Genomic DNA, 20,208 nt, shown 5'->3' on the forward strand with positions numbered 1-20,208 from the left:
ATTCTGACAAACTCCAAGCATTGATTATGCAAGAATGGACTGCCATCAGTCAGGATTTGGTCCAGAAGTTGATTGACAGCATGCCAGGGAGAATTGCAGAGGTCTTAAAAAAGAAGGGTCAACACTGCAAATATTGACTTATTGCATGAATTCTGTGTAATTCTCAATAAAAGCTTTTGATACTTATGAAATGCTTCTAATTGTATTTCATTATACCATAGAAACATCTGACAAAAACACCTAAAAACCCTGAAGCAGCAGACTTTGTGAAAATGTAATATTTGTGTCATTCTCAAAACTTTTGGCCATGACTGTACTCAGAGACCGTGCTGTTGGTAACCAGGAGGGGGCGCTGCAGCACAGAGTGAACAGAGAGCAGAGGGAAACATCAGGGTTTTATAAAATCTGTTTTTATTACAGAGGATTCAGGACCCTCACCAGCAGGTTCTAGTCTTCACTCTGTTTCTAACGGACCAGCAGGCGGCGCTGCGGACAGGTCTATTAAAGGTCTTTATTTATTTATTTTCATCATCAGGAGTTAATCTTCTCTCCAGTCTGAAGTTCAGGAGGATTTTATTCTGCCAATGTGTTCAGGTCCGACACAACAGACAAGCTCTCTCTCTCTCTCTCTCTGTGTGTGTGTGTGTGTGTGTGTGTGTGTATGTGTGAGTGCGCGTGTGTGTGCGTGTGTGTGTGTGTGTGTGTGTGTGTGTGTGTGTGTGTGTGTGTGTGTGTGTCTCTAGCCAGACAGACGCCAGTGGAGTTGTATGAGCGCGAGCCCCCTCCGCTCCGTGATTACTGAGTCTGTTCTCAGGCTGCATGCACTGCTCTGATCCTGGACCTGCGGAGTACCCAGACCAGGAGCAGTACCCGGACCAGAAGCAGTATTAGAGGGACCGGAACTGCCAGAGTCAGCATAGAGGATTAATGGATTATCATTAATAACTTAATAGAAGAACAGGAGCTTCATCATCATCATGAAGAGGAAGGATGAGACACTTTAACACAGAGAGCTTTCAGGCGGAGAGAAAACTCATTTAACACACACACACTCTCTCTCTCTCTCTCTCTCTCTCTCTCTCTCTCTCTGTGTGTGTGTGTGTGTGTGTGTGTGTGTGTGTGTGTGCTTCCCTCAGTTTCTCTGAGTTCTGTCATTCGCTCTAAACTTTTCTGTCCATTCTTCAGCTAAGCAGCTGCAGCTCTGCAGCCGGCCTATGATCAGTGTTTGTGTGTGTGTGTGTGAGAGAGAGAGTGTGTGTGTGAGTGTGAGAGAGAGGTTATGTGTATCAATGTGTATCAGTGTGTGTGTGTGTGTGTGTGTGTGTGTGCGGGTTATTCACAGAGCTGCTATGTAGACTGAGTGGAGCCACAGTCAGACAGCCTCAGTGTGAGCTCAGAGAGAAACTCACAGCTGACAGAGCTCTGCAGGGACGGCACAGCAGATGTTTCCCTGCTCTGAACACTGAAATGAACTGAAGGGGACCGTGTGGACTGAAGGGGACTTTGGACTAAGGGGACTAATTGGACTGAAGGGGACTGTGTGGACTAAAGGGGACTGAGTGGACTATGTGTACTGGTTTTGATTATTCAGCCCAATGGACTGAGCAGAGACACAGGTCTTTTCAGAGTTTTAACAGTCTGAGGTTTACAGTTCATGTGTTTGAATAAACTCTGAATCACAAAGTCTCACACGGAGCTGAACCTGGATCTGGACCTGGACCTGAGCTTGAGTCAGTGTCCTCTAACCTGCTAATGGTTATGCTTCCAGCAGGCGTAGGTGTGGACAGGTGACGGAGACTGAGACTTTTCTGCTGGTTGTGGAGTCTGTTTGTTTTTAGTTTACTCTCTGCAGACAACAGCAAACATGAAGAACCCCCATCAGTTGACTAACACCTGGACCAGGTCTATCAGCAAAGACCCGGTCTTAGTATCTAACAAGAAGTTCAAGAGGAAGTCCAGGGAGCCTAAAAGACTCTTCAGTGAACCGCACCCTGACAGGACCAGAGCTTTCCCTGCAGACGGCTCTGATGTGGATTCGGCAGACGAAGGGGGTCCTATAAGCAGGTTGGGCCCCCCGCAGAGACAGCTGATGGATGCAGGGTCGAGGTCTGCAGGGATGGTGTCAGAGGGGGGCATTCCATCAGCTCACAGTGGAGCCTTGGACATGAGGATCGGCTTCAATGTGCCGTCCATTACCTCCAGACTGACCCAGGCACCCCCGTCCCCCCTCCCTGAGATCTCCCACTGGCCCCCCACCATCTCCCAGCCACTTACCCACAGACTCAGACTGAGCCGCTCCACCCTCCCCCCATCGATACCCACAACCTCCAGCCTATCCATGGAGCCCCCCCTTGCAGGACTGCTTGCAGTCCCGCCTGGGTCCAGAACTTCCCAGAACCCCCTGAGTCAGGAGCACCTGGAGCCTCAGGTCCAGCCCCCCCAGGTGAGTGTGTTGTTAGATAAACAATGAAGAAACCGTGCTACCTGTTGTCTCAGATTGTGGTCCTGAGCTGTGCAGTTTTTTCATGAGCTCAGATTTCAGTTGGAGCGTGAGGGGTCAATGTGAGCTGGTTGGTCTCTCTCTTTTAATAAGAAACAGCAAGATGGAGATGGTTAACTTTTTCAAGAGCACTTGTAGCCACACTACTTGTCACTCATCACATGTCACAGAACCAACCAATCAGAGGCTAGGAGGACCAGGTGAATGAGAACCACAGAAGTACAGTCAGCATGATTTGGTCACAAAGATAATGTAGAAATTATTCTAACGTCATCATTACACAAATAATCACTTTGATAACTTATGTAAAAAAACAAACTTCACTGTATAATTACTGTTTTAACTCAAATACATGAAATAATTCAAATTATGAATTAACCCAGGATAATGTGATCCTGGTTCTTGTGATCCTATGTATTATTTCATTGGTGAATAATGAAGAGTCCGATCATGTTTAAGTCAATAATTGACCAACAAACCATCCAATCAATCAATCAATCAATCAATCAATCAATCAATCAATCAATCAATCAATCAATCAATCAATCAATCAATCAAACCATCCAATCAATCAACCAATCAATCAATCAATCAATCAATCAATCAATCAATCAATCAATCAATCAATCAATCAATCAATCCATGCATCCATCCATCCATCCACCCACCCACCCACCAACCCTCACTCACTCACTCACTCACTCACTCACTCACTCACTCACTCACTCAATCAATCAATCAATCAATCAATCAAATATTACTGCCATATTTCATTTCCGTAAACACAGATCAGTTCAGTAATCAGACTCTTTTTCAGGATTCTCCGAGGAACAGGGCAGGGCTTTGTGATGATGATCCTGGACTTGGACTTGGACCCGGACCTGCACCTGGACGTGTTCCAGAGGTTAAAGCTATCCAGCAGACCCGCAGACTTCTAGCTAATGCCAGAGAGAGGACCAGAGTCCACACCATCAGTGCTGCATTTGAGGCCCTCAGGAAGCAGGTCAGGCTAACACACACACACACACACACACACACACACACACACACACACACACACACACACACACACACACACACACACACAGATCCATCTATCATTTTTTCTGATGAGGATATTTTGACATTTAAAAAGAAACTAAATTAGTTTGCATTCCCGAGGACCCTGTTGTAAACTCCACAAACACTGACACATTCAACTGAAGGTCTCCAGTTTACAGGGTCACTTTTCAGACTGTAACACCGGGTGCTCACAAAGACGCATTCACACTATCAGAGAAGAACAATGTTCAGAGTTATTAAACCAAGTGAATCACAGGTGAGTGTGAGGTTATTGTGGACGGAGGGGGAAACAAAAAAACTGTGATTACAATCAGAAAAGTTCAGCATTGCAGGCCCCAACCCCCAATAGTTCCCGGACCTTGAAAAATGTGACCCCCCAAGCAGGGCCTTTTCAGGGGGAGATTAACTACCCCAGAACTAAATTTAGACCCTGGTTCCTGCTGTCGAAAAGTACATAGTTCCTGGGGAAAGTTCTTGCTGTCCAAAAACACCTTAAGTAAGGGATAATGTATGCTTAGCAGGTGGTTAAGTGTCAGGGTCTTGGCCCGTACTGAAGGGACTCTTTTTCCTATACCAACCCGCTAACCGTACATTATCCTGCTTATTACCAGAATACTAACTTCAAATACAAACACGTTGTTAAAACATTGATTAAAGATGATTTTATTGATTTAAATGATTTATGTTTACAGTTTTTAAAAATAGTCCCAGTGATTCCTCGTCAGTGATCGTTCCATGGTGATGGATTCTTCTCTGCCTGTTGTGGTGGATTGAACATGAAACTGTCCTCATTCAGCTCTCCTTCTTCTCTGAGCTCTGTGGTTCACACACCTTTAAAAAGAAACTAATGTCACAACTTTGAACCCTGCTGCTATCATCACCACCGCTCATGGTTTAACTTTCTTTGGAGAGATCACTAACCTAAAGTTTCTCTCACCTGCTCCACTCCTTAATCATACTGGTGGACAGGATCCAAGATGGAAACATCTGTAGCCTGCTGATTTGACATGCCAACCTAAGCATTCATTTTAGCCACATTGTTTACCAATATGATGCTAACTGAAGCTAACAGTTTCCCCTCACCTTACGGTCTATGGTGTCAACAAGCAGAAGCTAAATGTGTCTGAACTCTTTTCTGTGGATTGATTTGACATGACGTCTGATCAGTCTCTGGTGTTGATCATGCTAGTAAAAGTTAATAACCATCATCAAAGGGTTTTGACCAATCAGAATCATGCATCTTACACAGCCAGAAGATCAGTAAGAGAGCCGGGTAATAAGCTAAGCCTATGAATGAGGAAGAGCTTCTTAACCGAAACTGTAAGCCTGCTGAACTCTGGTGGTTCTCTGTAGTCTCTGCTGCTCCCAGCCACACAGACTCAGACAAGAACAACACAATAAAACTGACTACCTCTCACATTTACACATTCAACCGCACAACCAGACTGTTATGTGTTCCTCATATATTCTCTATTAGTTTTGTTTTTATGTATGCTGCTCTTCGCAGTCTACTGTTCTTGCTTGTTTACTCCTTAAATTATTGTGTCTTTTTATTTTGGCCTTAATTTCATTCCACCTCATGTGACAGCATGTGTTGGCCTGACAATAATCAACCTTGAATCCTTAAAGCTAACACCACAGACTAACAGTTAGGAGCTCATAGATAAAGGTATCTGATTGGTGGGTAGAGTGGTCCGCTTATTAATACCTGACACAGCACTGAGGTTGTCATTGGATCATATTTAAGACGGTATTTCTGTCATTGATCTCTGAACAGCTGTAGTTTAATGAATCATGTTTATGTGTATCCTGTAAAGTCTCTGTTTAAATAAAGTTTGGTGGGGTCACACAGACAGGTGTGTTTGCAGGTCTCTCATTGTCAGTCAAACACATTAACCCCCCTCCTTTTAATGTGCAGGTTCCATGTTACTCATATGGGCAGAAGCTGTCCAAGCTGGCCATCCTGCGGATCGCCTGCAACTACATCCTGTCCCTGGCTCAGCTTGCAGAGCTGGATTACAGTCCAGACCACGACAGTGTGAGCTTCTCTCAGTGTGTGGAGCAGTGCACCAGAACCCTGCAGGCAGAGGGTCGCAGCAAGAAGAGGAAGGTAAAATCAAATAGAATGAATATATACACATATGCATATATACATATATGCACATATGCATCTACACATATATGTATAAATACATATGTGCACATATGTATATATATATATATATATATGTGTGTACATATGTGCACAAATGTATATATATACACATACAGGAAATAATCGGAGGAAGACGGTGACTGCTATCAAAAAGAAAAAGCGTGAGTTGGAGTATGTTATGGTTTTATGAGGGTAGTTTCATGGTGGCATTATCATGTTATTATTATGACTTCAATAAAATGGTTATGCAGACACAGCAAGGTCTTCCTCTGAGAGGCCTTCTTGGGCAGTGACTTATCTAATCACGTATCTAACCCTAACCCTAATCCTGAGCAGCCCAGGTGAGTTTCCTCTGCAGGATGTCCATAATTAGTCTTAGAGGTAGAGTGAGAGCTCAATAGTCTGGACTACAACCAGGGATTTACATCTACACACACCTACCTGCAAAATACAGGTGGACTTCAGCAGTGACGTGCTATACAGCCACTCCCAGCAGCCAGTCTGAATGTACACTGACAGTGATACTGACACTGGTACTGGTACCTATACTGATAGAGATACTGACACAGGTACTGATACTGGTACCTATACTGATAAAGATATTGATACTGGTACCTATACTGATAGAGATACTGACACTGGTACTGATACTGGTACCTATACTGATAAAGATACTGGTACTGGTACTGGTACTGGTACCTCTACTGATAGAGATACTGGTACTGGTACCTATACTGATAGAGATACTGACACTGGTACTGATACTGGTACTGGTACTGATAAAGATATTGATACTGGTACCTATACTGATAGAGATACTGACACTGGTACTGATACTGGTACCTATACTGATAAAGATACTGGTACTGGTACCTCTACTGATAGAGATACTGGTACTGGTACCTATACTGATAGAGATACTGACACTGGTACTGATACTGGTACTGGTACTGTTACCTATACTGATAGAGATACTGACACTGACACTGACACTGACACTGGTACTGGTACTGGTTCCGGTACCTATACTGATTTATCTATTTATTTATTAATTAAAACGACCATGCATATTAATTAACACTTCTGTAAATATGCCAGAGTTAGCCAAAAGGCTAGTTTACATCTGTAGTCCCTTGCCAGATGTTAAAAAGGCTCCATAAAAAGTTCAAGATTAAACAAAGATAAAATAGGGTCAAATAAGATCAGAATAAGAAGGTAGAGGAGAAACCAAAACACAAACAAACAAACAAATAAAAAAGAGAAGAAAATAAAAGTACAAATAGCACCATACGATTAAAAATGACTAAAAGCAACATAAGGACATGATATGACAGTTTTTGAGAAAGTGTCCATGGACATAAAATACATGGAGCAAGACAATCAGGAAGCAGCAATAAGGAAATGTTAAAGAAGACACATGCAGACACAACAGGACAACAGTTAACAGTGCTGTACATATTTGCATCAGGCAGTGACTATCAATCATTAAACTATCTGCATGCAGATCAAATGAGGCAACGTATAGACTGAGCAACAGGTGAGCACAATGTATAGACAACACAAGCAGGCAACACTAAGTTAAAAAACACAGGACAAATTCACAGAGGGCCGATAGAGATACTGGTACTGGTACCTATACTGATAGAGATACTGGTACTAGCACCTTTACTGATAGTGACACTGGTACTGGTAGTGATACTGGTACTGGTACCTATACTGATAGTGCTAATGGTACTGATACTGTTACTGACGCTAATACTTGCACCTATACTGATAGTGATGTTGACACTGGTACTTATACTGGTACTGGTAGTGGTAGTGATACTGGTACCTATACTTATAGTACTTATTTGGATGGATACATTATGGTGTTATTGAATTAACCTGACTTTGGATCTACAGTTAAATGTTGGGCATACAGGCACCCTGCGGGGGTGTCAAGAGGTCTGAGCCAGCTTCAGGCTGCAATTCGACACAGAAAAGATTCAATGTGTGAGTCTTACAGTTTTTCTCAGTCACTTTGGTACATTTCTCAGATCAGAATTGAAATTCTCAAAACTACTTGTTCAATCTTCACATCATTGCGTCACTTGTGCACATCAAAGAAACACTTTCTCATTTCTTTGATCAAGTTTCAGATGCTTTGGTACATCCATGTAAATGATTCTGTACAATTCTCTACTGTTTCCTACATTATCAAGTGCTTATGTCATGTTGATCAAAATGTATTAGAATGGGTCTCTGTTGAATAGTCTCACCCTCCACAACATTTAGGCATTAGTTCATCGCATAAGTCTTCACGTGCAGAATGGTTGAATATGTTGTCAGAGCATGTCAGTCATATTTCTGTACATTTCCATCAGACTTTTTTTCTAAATCTGTCCTGAATTGGTAAATTGCTCCCAGGTGAATCTTGACTTTCTCTAACCAAGGGACAAGTGTGAAGCATTAGATCAACCAATGATCAACCAGTTTTCTGAAATAGCTCAAAGATGCATCCCATGAACCATCAACTGGCAAGTGAATATATAGCCTGAACACAACACAATGTTACAATGTAAAAGCGTAAATGTGAATCTTGTCCAGTCTCTTGCTATCAATCTCCCACATACACTAAGGTGTAACTTACAGTTTACAATAACTGTCATCAAAACTTTAACCATAGTTTACATCAGAACATCCCTCCAGAGTCCACTGTTATATTGACAACATGACTCAGCAGTTCGACTGTCTTATCCATACACAATGACACAACGACTTGTCACTCTGATGGCACTGACATGTTCATTGACACAGATATTTACTTTGGAGAGATGAACTAAGGATTTGGAGCAAGATACTGGCTTTTGCAGGTAATCCATGGTGTTTTGCTATTTGTAGGAATTGTTTTGAGAAATGCACTTACTGTTTTGAAAATGTCGAGGATGATTCAAGAAATGTACCAACACTTGAGAAGAAGTTATGAGATGAATCGAATGATTAAAGATTAATTTTGGTTAAGACAAGACCAGTTGTGATTCTGTGTCCGGCGGGACAGTAAGACTCTGTAAATTACGGACTTCAGAGCAGTGAAGGGGGGCTGATTATTTAGAATAATCCCTCCTGATTTAAATAAATAATACGACCCAACATTATTTACTATGTACGTTAAGTTACATAAGTACACTGAGAGAGAGTAGATCAAACATAACTGACCGCATATAAAATGTTAATGTTTGAAGTGTTTGCTGTGTTTTGGTTGTTACTGTACTGGTTTTTGTTTTTAACTCTGTAAAGCACTTTGAATTGCTCTTTGCATGAATGCTGCTTTATAAATAAACTTGCCTTGCATACATTAATGGATGGGAGGATAGATGGAAGTATGGTTTGATAGATAAATAAAAGGATGGATTGATGGAAGGATGGTTGATGACTGATTGATAGATGGATGGATGGATAGATAGATGGATTGATAGATTGATTGATGGATGGATAGATTAGTGGATGAACAGATTAATGGATAGATAGATAGATGGATTGATAGATTTATGGATGGATAGATTAGTGGATGGATAGATTAATGGATGGATAGAATAATGGATGTGCAGAATAATGGATGGATAGATTATTGGATTGATAGATTACCACACCTTGGGGGACAGAGCCTTTGCCATTGCTGCCCCCACTCTCTGGAACTCTCTCCCTCCACACATCCGCGACTCTGACTCTATCCTCTCATTCAAAAACCACCTCAAGACCTACCTGTTCCAAAAAGCATACCACACATGACCTCTCCCCCCGCTCCACCTCTGTCCCTGTTTTGTTTTATATATATGTTTTGTTTTGTTTTTCAGTTTTCAGCTTATGTAAAGCGACTTTGAGTACTAAGAAAAGTGCTATATAAATTCTATGAATTATTATTATTATTATTATTAATGGATGGATGGATAGATTATTGGATAGATAGAATAATGGATGTACAGAATAATGGATGAATAGAATAATGGATGTACAGAATAATGGATGAATAGAATAATGGATGTACAGAATAATGGATGAATAGATTAATGGCTGGATAGATTAATGGTTGGATAGATTAGTTGATGGATAGATATATGGATTGATAGATTAATGGATAGATAGATTAATTGATGGATGGTTGACCTGACAATAGAAAACTAATATTGGTGAAGTCTCAGCTTCACAGTTTAAACTCTCAGAGTGGACTTTAAAAAACCCAGAAGAGTGAGGGTAAATGTAACAAACCATGTCCCCCCTCAATCTTATGCTCAGTATCACTGACACAGAGAGTGATGTAGAGGAGAGCAGCATCATCTTCATCCCTCTCAAACAACCCCTCAGCTGCTCTCAGAGTTTCAGTCTGACTGATTGTTAAACAAGCAGCAACAAACAAACAGCCTCCATCACCTGATGCATACAGTGAAACTTCCTTCAACTGTCTCAGATCTTCACAGAAACACTGGAGGTACTCTAAGAAGAACGTTAAAACACCTTTAAGGTTGGGCATACATGAATGAATACAGTTTAACTCTCATATTTTAATGTGTTCAAACATCTGAAAACAACCAACCCCGCTGTCCTGAATCAACAAATCAAGGAGCGTGTGTGTGTGTTAGAGTCCCTCACTCACTTTGTGCAGCTACACTCTGCACTCATGCTGCCCTTCAGATGTAAACTAGCCGAGAGCTGTGTATGTGTATATGTGTGTGTGCGTGCGTGTGTGTGTGTGTGTGTGTGTGTGTGTGTGTGTGTGTGTGTGTGTGTGTATGTGTGTGTGTGTGTGTGTGTGTGTGTGTGTGTGTGTGTGTGTGTGTGTGTGTGTGTGTGTGTTCTTAGTCCCAGACACCAGATGTTTAGAGTGGAGGGGAAGTGGAGCTGGCGCCATGAAGGGCAGAGGGCAGAGAGAAGGCACGCGAACTGAAACCACACACACACACACACACACACACACACACACACACACACACACACACACACACACACACACACACACACAAATGCACACGCACACACATGCACACACACACACACACTGTTGGCACATTCCCCAGCAGTCTCTGCAGCACATTCCCTCTCTCCCTCTTTCTCTCTTGGTCTCTCTCCCTCTCCCTCTCTCTCTCTCTGTTTCTCTCTGCAGGCCATCTGCTCCAACATACTTTGAAACAAGGAGGGGAAAAAACACAGTCATCATCAGCCTGTCAGACAGCAGCAGCTGCTGGTGTGTGTGTGTGTGTGTGTGTGTGTGTGTGTGTGTGTGTGTGTGTGTGTGTGTGTGTGTGCGTACGTGCGTGCGTGCGTGCGTGTGTGTGTGCTGAAATGTTTTTTATTCTCTCAGAGACACTCAGTCTGAGCGCTCTGTTAGCAGGAAAACAGTTTTGCTTCTTTGTGACGTTTTCGCCGAACTCAGAGCTCAAACTCAAACTCAGGCTAAAACTGGAGACTAGAACCAGACCCACTGCAGACCAAAACCAGACCCACTGCAGACCAAAACCAGACCCCCTGCAGACCTGAAGAAAACTCACTGCAGACCAGATCTAGAGCCACCACAGACCAGAACCAGAATCACTGCAGACCAGAAACAAAATCACTGCAGACCAGAACCAGACCCACTGCAGACCTGAACTAAAGCCACCGCAGACCAGAACTAGAATCACTGCAGACCAGAACTAGAATCACTGCAGACCAGAAACAAACTCACTGAAGACTCAATGCAGACCAGAACCAGACTCAATGCAGACCAGAACCAGAGTCACTCAAGACAAGAACCAGATTCACTGCAGACCAGAACCAGACTCACTGCAGACCAGAAGCAAATTCACTGCAGACCAGAAACAAACTCACTGAAGACTCAATGCAGACCAGAACCAGAAGCAAAGCAGACCAGAACCAGAGTCACTCAAGACAAGAACCAGATTCACTGCAGACCAGAACCAAATACACTGCAAATCAGGTTCAGAACAAGAATAAAACTTAATGAGAACAGAACCAGACTCACTGAGAAAGGAATCAGACTCAACAGGGCCAGAACCAGACTCACCGCAGACCTGACCAGAGTCACTGCAAACCAGAACTATAGTCGCCACAGGCCAGAACCAGACCAACTGCACACCTGAACAAAAATCACTGCAGACCAGATCTAGAGCCACCATAGACCAGAACTAGAATCACTGCAGACAAGAACCAGACTCAATGCAGACCAGAACCAGACTCACTCAAGACCAGAAACAGACCAACTTCAGACTTGAACAAAACTCACTGCAGACCAGAACCAGACCCACTGCAGACCAGAACCAGAGTCACTGCAAACCAGAACTAGAGTCACCACAGACCAGAACTTGACTTACTGAGAACAGAACCTTACTCATTGGAGACGGGAACCAGACTCATTGCAGACCAGAACCTGAGTCCCTGAGAATGGAATCTGATTCACCAGGGCAAGAGCCACACTCACTGCAGACCTAAACCAGACTTACTTCAGCCCAGACCTAGAGTCTCTGCAGACCAAAACAAGATTCACTGAGAACAGAACTTAATTCATTGGAGACCAGAACCTGCGTCAATGAGAACAAAGCCAAACTCACTGCAGACCAGAACCAGAATCACAGCAGACAAGACCTAGACTCAATGAGAACAAAATCAGACTCTTTGAGAAGAGAAACAGATGCGTTGCAGACCACAACCAAACTCACTGCAGTCCAGAAGCAAACTCACTGCAGACCAGAAGCAAACTCACTGCAGTCCAGGAGCAAACTCACTGCAGTCCAGAAGCAAACTCACTGCAGTCCAGAAGCAAACTCACTGCAGACCAGAAGCAAACTCACTGCAGACCAGAAGCAAACTCACTGCAGACCAGAAGCAAACTCACTGCAGTCCAGAAGCAAACTCACTGCAGTCCAGAAGCAAACTCACTGCAGACCAGAAGCAAACTCACTGCAGACCAGAAGCAAACTCACTGCAGACCAGAACTAAACTCACTGCAATCCATAACCAAACTTACTGCAGTGCAGAACCAAACTCACTGCAGCCCAGAACCAAACTCACTGCAGCCCAGAACCAGACCCACTGCAGTCCAGAAGCAAACTCACTGCAGACCAGAAGCAAACTCACTGCAGACCAGAAGCAAACTCACTGCAGACCAGAACTAAACTCACTGCAATCCATAACCAAACTTACTGCAGTCCAGAACCAAACTCACTGCAGACCAGAACCAAACTCACTGCAGACCAGAACCAGACCCACTGCAGTCCAGAAGCAAACTCACTGCAGACCAGAACTAGAGTCACCACAGACCAGAACTTGACTTACTGAGAACAGAACCTTACTCATTGGAGACGGGAAACAGACTCATTGCAGACCAAAACAAGATTCACTAAGAACAGAACCTAATTCATTGGAGACCAGGACCTGCGTCAATGAGAACAAAGCCAAACTCACTGCAGTCCAGAAGCAAACTCACTGCAGACCAGAACTAAACTCACTGCAATCCATAACCAAACTTACTGCAGTCCAGAACCAAACTCACTGCAGCCCAGAACCAAACTCACTGCAGACCAGAACCAGACCAACTGCAGGCCAGAAGCAGACTCACTGCAGACCAGAAGCAAACTCACTGCAGTCCAGAAGCAAACTCACTGCAGACCAGAAGCAAACTCACTACAGACCAGAAATAAACTCACTGCAATCCATAACCAAACTTACTGCAGTCCAGAACCAAACTCACTGCAGCCCAGAACCAAACTCACTGCAGACCAGAACCAGACCAACTGCAGGCCAGAAGCAAACTCACTGCAGACCAGAAGCAAACTCACTGCAGACCAGAACTAAACTCACTGCACACCAGAAGCAAACTCAGTGCAATCCAGAACCAGACCCACTGCAGACCTGAACAATTCTCACTTCAGACCTGAACCAGACCCACTGCACACCAGAAGCAAACTCACTGCAGACCAGAAGCAAACTCTGGCAGACCAGAAGCAAACTCACTGCAGACCAGAACAAAACTCACTACACACCAGAAGCAAACTCACTGCAGACCAGAAGCAAATTCACTGCAGACCAGAAGCAAACTCACTGCAGACCAGAACTAAACTCACTGCAATCCATAACCAAACTTACTGCAGTCCAGAACCAAACTCACTGCAGCCCAGAACCAAACTCACTGCAGACCAGAACCAGACCCACTGCAGTCCAGAAGCAAACTCACTGCAGACCAGAAGCAAACTGACTGCAGACCAGAACTAAACTCACTGCAATCCATAACCAAACTTACTGCAGTCCAGAACCAAACTCACTGCAGACCAGAACCAGACCCACTGCAATCCATAACCAAACTTACTGCAGTCCAGAAGCAAACTCACTGCAGCCCAGAACCAAACTCACTGCAGACCAGAACCAGACCCACTGCAATCCATAACCAAACTTACTGCAGTCCAGAACCAAACTCACAGCAGCCCAGAACCAAACTCACTGCAGACCAGAACCAGACCCACTGCAGTCCAGAAGCAAACTCACTGCAGACCAGAAGCAAACTCACTGCAGACCAGAACCAGACCAACTGCAGGCCAGAAGCAAACTCGCTGCAGACCAGAAGCAAACTCACTGCAGACCAGAACTAAACTCACTGCACACCAGAAGCAAACTCAGTGCAATCCAGAACCAGACCCACTGCAGACCTGAACAATTCTCACTGCAGACCTGAACCAGACCCACTGCACACCAGAAGCAAACTCACTGCAGACCAGAAGCAAACTCTGGCAGACCAGAAGCAAACTCACTGCAGACCAGAACAAAACTCACTACACACCAGAAGCAAACTCACTGCAGACCAGAAGCAAACTCACTGCAGACCAGAAGCAAACTCACTGCAGACCAGAACTAAACTCACTGCAATCCATAACCAAACTTACTGCAGTCCAGAACCAAACTCACTGCAGCCCAGAACCAAACTCACTGCAGACCAGAACCAGACCCACTGCAGTCCAGAAGCAAACTCACTGCAGACCAGAAGCAAACTGACTGCAGACCAGAACTAAACTCACTGCAATCCATAACCAAACTTACTGCAGTCCAGAACCAAACTCACTGCAGCCCAGAACCAAACTCACTGCAGACCAGAACCAGACCCACTGCAGTCCAGAAGCAAACTCACTGCAGACCAGAACTAGAGTCACCAGAGACCAGAACTTGACTTACTAAGAACAGAACCTTACTCATTGGAGACGGGAACCAGACTATGAGAACAAAGCCAAACTCAATGCAGACCAGAACCAGAATCACAGCAGACAAGACCTAGACTCAATGAGAACAAAATCAGACTCTTTGAGAAGAGAAACAGATGTGTTGCAGACCACAACCAAACTCACTGCAGTCCAGAAGCAGACTCACTGCAGACCAGAAGCAAACTCACTGCAGTCCAGAACCAAACTCACTGCAGCCCAGAACCAAACTCACTGCAGACCAGAACCAGACCCACTGCAGTCCAGAAGCAAACTCACTGCAGACCAGAAGCAAACTCACTGCAGACCAGAAGCAAACTCACTGCAGACCAGAACTAAACTCACTGCAATCCATAACCAAACTTACTGCAGTTCAGAACCAAACTCACTGCAGCCCAGAACCAAACTCACTGCAGACCAGAACCAGACCCACTGCAGTCCAGAAGCAAACTCACTGCAGACCAGAAGCAAACTGACTGCAGACCAGAACTAAACTCACTGCAATCCATAACCAAACTTACTGCAGTCCAGAAGCAAACTCACTGCAGCCCAGAACCAAACTCACTGCAGACCAGAACCAGACCCACTGCAATCCATAACCAAACTTACTGCAGTCCAGAACCAAACTCACAGCAGCCCAGAACCAAACTCACTGCAGACCAGAACCAGACCCACTGCAGTCCAGAAGCAAACTCACTGCAGACCAGAAGCAAACTCACTGCAGACCAGAAGCAAACTCACTGCAGACCAGAACTAAACTCACTGCAATCCATAACCAAACTTACTGCAGTCCATAACCAAACTCACTGCAGCCCAGAACCAAACTCACTGCAGACCAGAACCAGACCCACTGCAGTCCAGAAGCAAACTCACTGCAGACCAGAAGCAAACTCACTGCAGACCAGAACTAAACTCACTGCACACCAGAAGCAAACTCACTGCAATCCAGAACCAGACCCACTGCAGACCTGAACAATTCTCACTGCAGACCTGAACCAGACCCACTGCAGACCAGAACCAGACTCACTACAGACCAGAACAAAACTCACTGCACACCAGAAGCAAACTCACTGCAATCCAGAACCAAACTCACTACATACCAGAAGCAAACTCACTGCAGATCAGAACCAGACCCACTGCAGACTTGAACCAGACCCACTGCAGACCAGAAGCAAACTCACTGCAGACCAGAAGCAAACTCACTGCAGTCCAGAAGCAAACTCTCTGTAGACCAGAAGCAAACCCACTGCAGACCAGAACCAAACTTTCTGCAGACCTGAACCAGACCCACTGAGAACAGAAACTAACTCACTGCAGACCAAAACTAGACTCACTGAGACCAGAGGCAATCTTATCCAATCCACTTTATTTATGTAGCTCATTTAAAAAACAATCAAGTTTAGCAAAGTGCTCCACAGTGAGGTCAAATAAGTTCAAACACACCGAACATAAAACGCTGTCAGAATATAAAATAGAATCAAATAAAAGAATCATAGTAAAACATATAAAACACTTTAAAAAGTACAGAAGAAAATAAAATACAAAATAAATAAAATAAAAACATGGTAAGAGCAAATAAAACTCAAAGAAAAGAACAGACAGAGACAGAGACCACACAACTCTCAGGCTGGGTTAAAAGACAAGGAGTAAAAACATGTTTTAAGACAGGATTTAAAAGTCGGTAATGTTGGGGACAGTCTAACATGGGGGGCAGCTTGTTCCACAGTTTGGGGGACACTGCCCAGAAGGCACGGCCACCCCTGGTTTTCAGCCTGGTCTGACCAGTAGACGTCAAAGACCTTGAGGGAGTGTAGCTTTGCAGGAGGTCAGAAATATACTGTGGAGCTACTCCATTTAAATGTTTAAAAACAAACAATACAATCTTAAAATGAATCCAGAAATGAAGAGGGGGCCAGTGGAGGGAGGGGAGGATGGGGGTTATGTGCTCTCGCTTACGGGTGCCAGTTAAAGCTGAGCACTGAGCAGCAGCATTTTGAACTAGCTGTAGGCGTGACAGAGAGGTCTGGTTAACACCTACATAAAGAGCGTTACAGTCGTCCAGACCAGTTCAAATAAAAGCACGTATCACTCTCTCAAAATCATTAAAAGATTAAACTGATTTAATCTTTGATAAAAGCCTCAAATGGTAAAAACAAGATCGGACTACAGAATTGATCTGTTTATCTAATTTAAAATATTGTCCATTATAACACCAAGATAGGTTACTGTGGGTTTCACGTGAGGTTTCAGGGAGCCCAGGTCCAATATTGGGGCCTTACATGCAGCACTGCATTCAAACACAATAATTTCAGTCTTGTTTTCATTAAAGTTTAAGAAGTTAAAGGACATCCCGGCTTTTATGTCTTTGAGGCAGTTAAGTAAAGGCTCCAGTGAGCTTCTGTCATTTGTCTTTATGGGCAGGTACATTTGGGAATCATCTGCATAAAGGTGGAAAGACACACCATGTTTTTTTAAAAATCAAGCCTAGAGGGAGCAGGTACAGAGAAAAAAGGTTTGACCCAATAACCCAGGGGGACTCTGGGTTATTGGGCCAAGACTTACTGCCGACCAGAACCAGACTCATTGTAGACCAGAACCAGACTTACTGAGACCAGAACCTGACATATACCTATAGCAGTCTTTAGCAGTGTTTGGTAGTCTCCCCTCAGTGACGTACAACAGAAGTGTATCTCACCGAGAGTCCAGTTTACACAGAGTCTGAACTAGTTCATGTAGACTATTCTTAATCCATGGTCCAGTAGAGCCTCCTGTGCTTCAGTCCCTGATGTCTGCTGACCTGAAGGACGTCCTTGGACTCCCTGCGGCTCTCAGGGAAACTTTGTGTCCAGTGCTTCTTGTGAACTAGTTCATGTTAGTCTGCGTGAACTGAACTTTGAGGAGTGTAGATCACTTATTGATTGGTTGTCTTTCCTTTCAGACAGGTGTGATCGTTAACAGAATATCACACAGAATAACCTCACATATATTTCTGATCTGTTCCTTGTTATCAGCCAATCAGATTGTGGCAATGTGTGAGCATGTGATCTGATCTCTGAGTGTGAACCTGAACGGTAATGAGCAGGGGCTGACCTCAGAACAGATCTTCATCCATGTTTCAACTAACTGATCTGCTGTTTGTGTTTCAGGAGTGAACCTGACAGATGGACCAGGATCAGGATCAGGATCTGGGCTCTGGACTCTGGATACAGCAGGATTTTAGGATGGTTTCAGGATGTTCCAGTGGGGTCTCTCACCAGGGTCCAAAATGATCAGCTGATTAATGATCCTGTTACAGTGGAAACAGATGAACTCGTTAATATTAGTTGAATGATGAAGCTAATCAGGTGTGTAGAAAGCTCCGGACTAAACCTTCAGTTTAATGAAACAGATTATAGACTGTAAAAAGGCTCATCCCTCCATCCCTCCATCCCTTCATCACTTCATCCATCAGCAGTGTTGGTAGTTTAGTTTTATAATACCATTGTTATATTCCAGAGTCTGATGAATAAAGAACTTTAACATGCTGATCCTCTCTGAGCTTCTTACTCTTTGAATGAGAATCATCAGATAACAGCACCACATACGTTTTTAAGGTGGGCTGATATTTATAAAATGAGTGAGGCTGGGAGAAAGACTTTCAAAATAACCTGAAACCTGCAACACACACACACACACACACACACACACACACACACACACACACACACACACACACACACACACACAGACACACACATACATGCACGTACACACATGCACATGCACACACTTAAGTGTTCTCCAAGGCAGAAACTGTGGATTATTGATATTTTAGTGAGTTTGGATTTGTTTTTTTAAACACTTCTTCAGTCTTCAGAGTGATTTTGGGACCAGATGTTTTTAAGTGTGAAACTTTACATCTATTTACATCATTAATTTTTCTGCATCTCATTTGTCCTAGTCTGCGCCCTCCTTAGGATGTGAGGGCACTTGCCTAGAAGTGTGTGCATGAATAGAAAGCTTTGAATCACCACTACTGGGTTTACGTTTGATTGAAAGCCTGCACGTGTAATCAAACTGCTTGTGTACTGAATAATAATAATACATTTTATTTATAGGCACCTTTCTAGACACTAAAGGTCACTTTACAACATACCAACAGTAAATAAATACATAAACACAACAGAATAACAATGCAAAACTAGAAAAATGAAAGTGAAGTCATGATGAAAGTGAAGTGAAGTCATCCCAGTCCCACAGAGACAGATTAAAGTGAGTAGGCTTGGTGGAAAAGGTTAGTTTTAAGGTGGGATTTGAAGGTGGTGGGAGAGGTGGAATTTTGTATGTCCTGGGGGAGAGAGTTCCAGAGGCGGGGGGCCTAGCGGCTGAAAGCCCCGTGGTGGTCAAACGAGCAGGTGGGAGGGTGAGTTGGGTGGAATAGGAGGACCTGAGACTACGGGTGGGTATTTTGGAATGGAGGAGCTCAATTAGGTCCTGAGGAGCTTGGTTATTGATGGCCTTGAAAGTGAGAAACAGAATCTTAATGACGGTATTTGATTAGAAGCCAGTGCAGCTGCTGCAGGACAGGTGTGATGTGGCTTCATGCGGTAAAGACAACAAGACACTGGAAAGGCTCACAGGACTGAGTTCTAAAACTTCTGCCTCTTCAGAAACCAGCAGGTAACATTTCCCTGTTAAACTCACCTGCTACTATGATGCAGGGTCACAATCCTCCTCCTTTATTATGACTATAACAGTAATATTTATCCTGAAACATGTCATTACTCTAACTCTAACAGTCTGCAGCATGTCCAGCTGCTCATCACTGTGACAGGAAATATAAAAACCCTTGGTTAAAGGAACATCCATCCATCCATTATCTTGATGCCTATTCCACCCTGGACAGGTCGCCAACCTATCACAGGGCTAACACGGAGAGACAGACAACCATTCACACCCACACTAACACCTACGGGCAATTTAGAGTGATCGATTAACCTGGTGAGCATGTTTTTGAACTATGAAAGCCGGAGTACCCGGAGAGAACATGCAAACTCCACACAGAAAGGCACCTGCCCGGCCGGGGATTCAAACCAGGAACCTTCTAGCCGTGAGGCAACGGCGCTACCCACTGCATCACTGTGCAGCCTGTTAAAGGAACAGTCAGTGAAAATCAAAACATTGATTTATCTGCACCAGTAACATGTGTAAAGGCGCACACTGCCACCTTCTGTTTGGGAGTGAGTACTACATATTGTCATAAATGCATTGCTCATGAGAGGATGATAATATTAAAT

The 20,208-nt window shown here is 43.9% G+C and overlaps 1 protein-coding gene across 2 annotated transcripts; it reads left to right on the top strand.

Annotated features, from left to right (window-relative positions):
* The first annotated feature begins 439 nt into the window (after positions 1–439).
* atoh8 (atonal bHLH transcription factor 8) lies at positions 440–18,455 on the top strand. Of its 2 annotated transcripts, none has more exons than XM_034689316.1 (5): positions 440–507; positions 748–2,443; positions 3,318–3,503; positions 5,481–5,672; positions 18,079–18,455. In XM_034689316.1, the coding sequence occupies exons 2-5, from the start codon at positions 1,865–1,867 to the stop codon at positions 18,082–18,084; spliced, it is 963 nt and encodes a 320-aa protein (XP_034545207.1). In that variant the 5' UTR covers positions 440–507; positions 748–1,864; the 3' UTR covers positions 18,085–18,455. The 2 variants fall into 2 exon arrangements, with proteins under 2 accessions (XP_034545207.1, XP_034545206.1); XM_034689315.1 differs by having other exon boundaries at positions 441–507; positions 744–2,443.
* The last annotated feature ends 1,753 nt before the right edge of the window (positions 18,456–20,208 follow it).

Source organism: Notolabrus celidotus, chromosome 8, assembly GCF_009762535.1.
Source record: "Notolabrus celidotus isolate fNotCel1 chromosome 8, fNotCel1.pri, whole genome shotgun sequence".
In the NCBI taxonomy this organism is placed as follows: domain Eukaryota; kingdom Metazoa; phylum Chordata; class Actinopteri; order Labriformes; family Labridae; genus Notolabrus; species Notolabrus celidotus.

Bases quoted from the DNA above. Each gene is read 5' to 3' on its own strand.
- atoh8 (XM_034689316.1), top strand. From the start codon at position 1,865: ATGAAGAACCCCCATCAGTTGACTAACACCTGGACCAGGTCTATCAGC. The intron at 2,444-3,317 runs GTGAGTGTGTTG...ACTCTTTTTCAG, and splicing joins CTCAGGTCCAGCCCCCCCAG to GATTCTCCGAGGAACAGGGC. The intron at 3,504-5,480 runs GTCAGGCTAACA...TTTAATGTGCAG, and splicing joins TTGAGGCCCTCAGGAAGCAG to GTTCCATGTTACTCATATGG.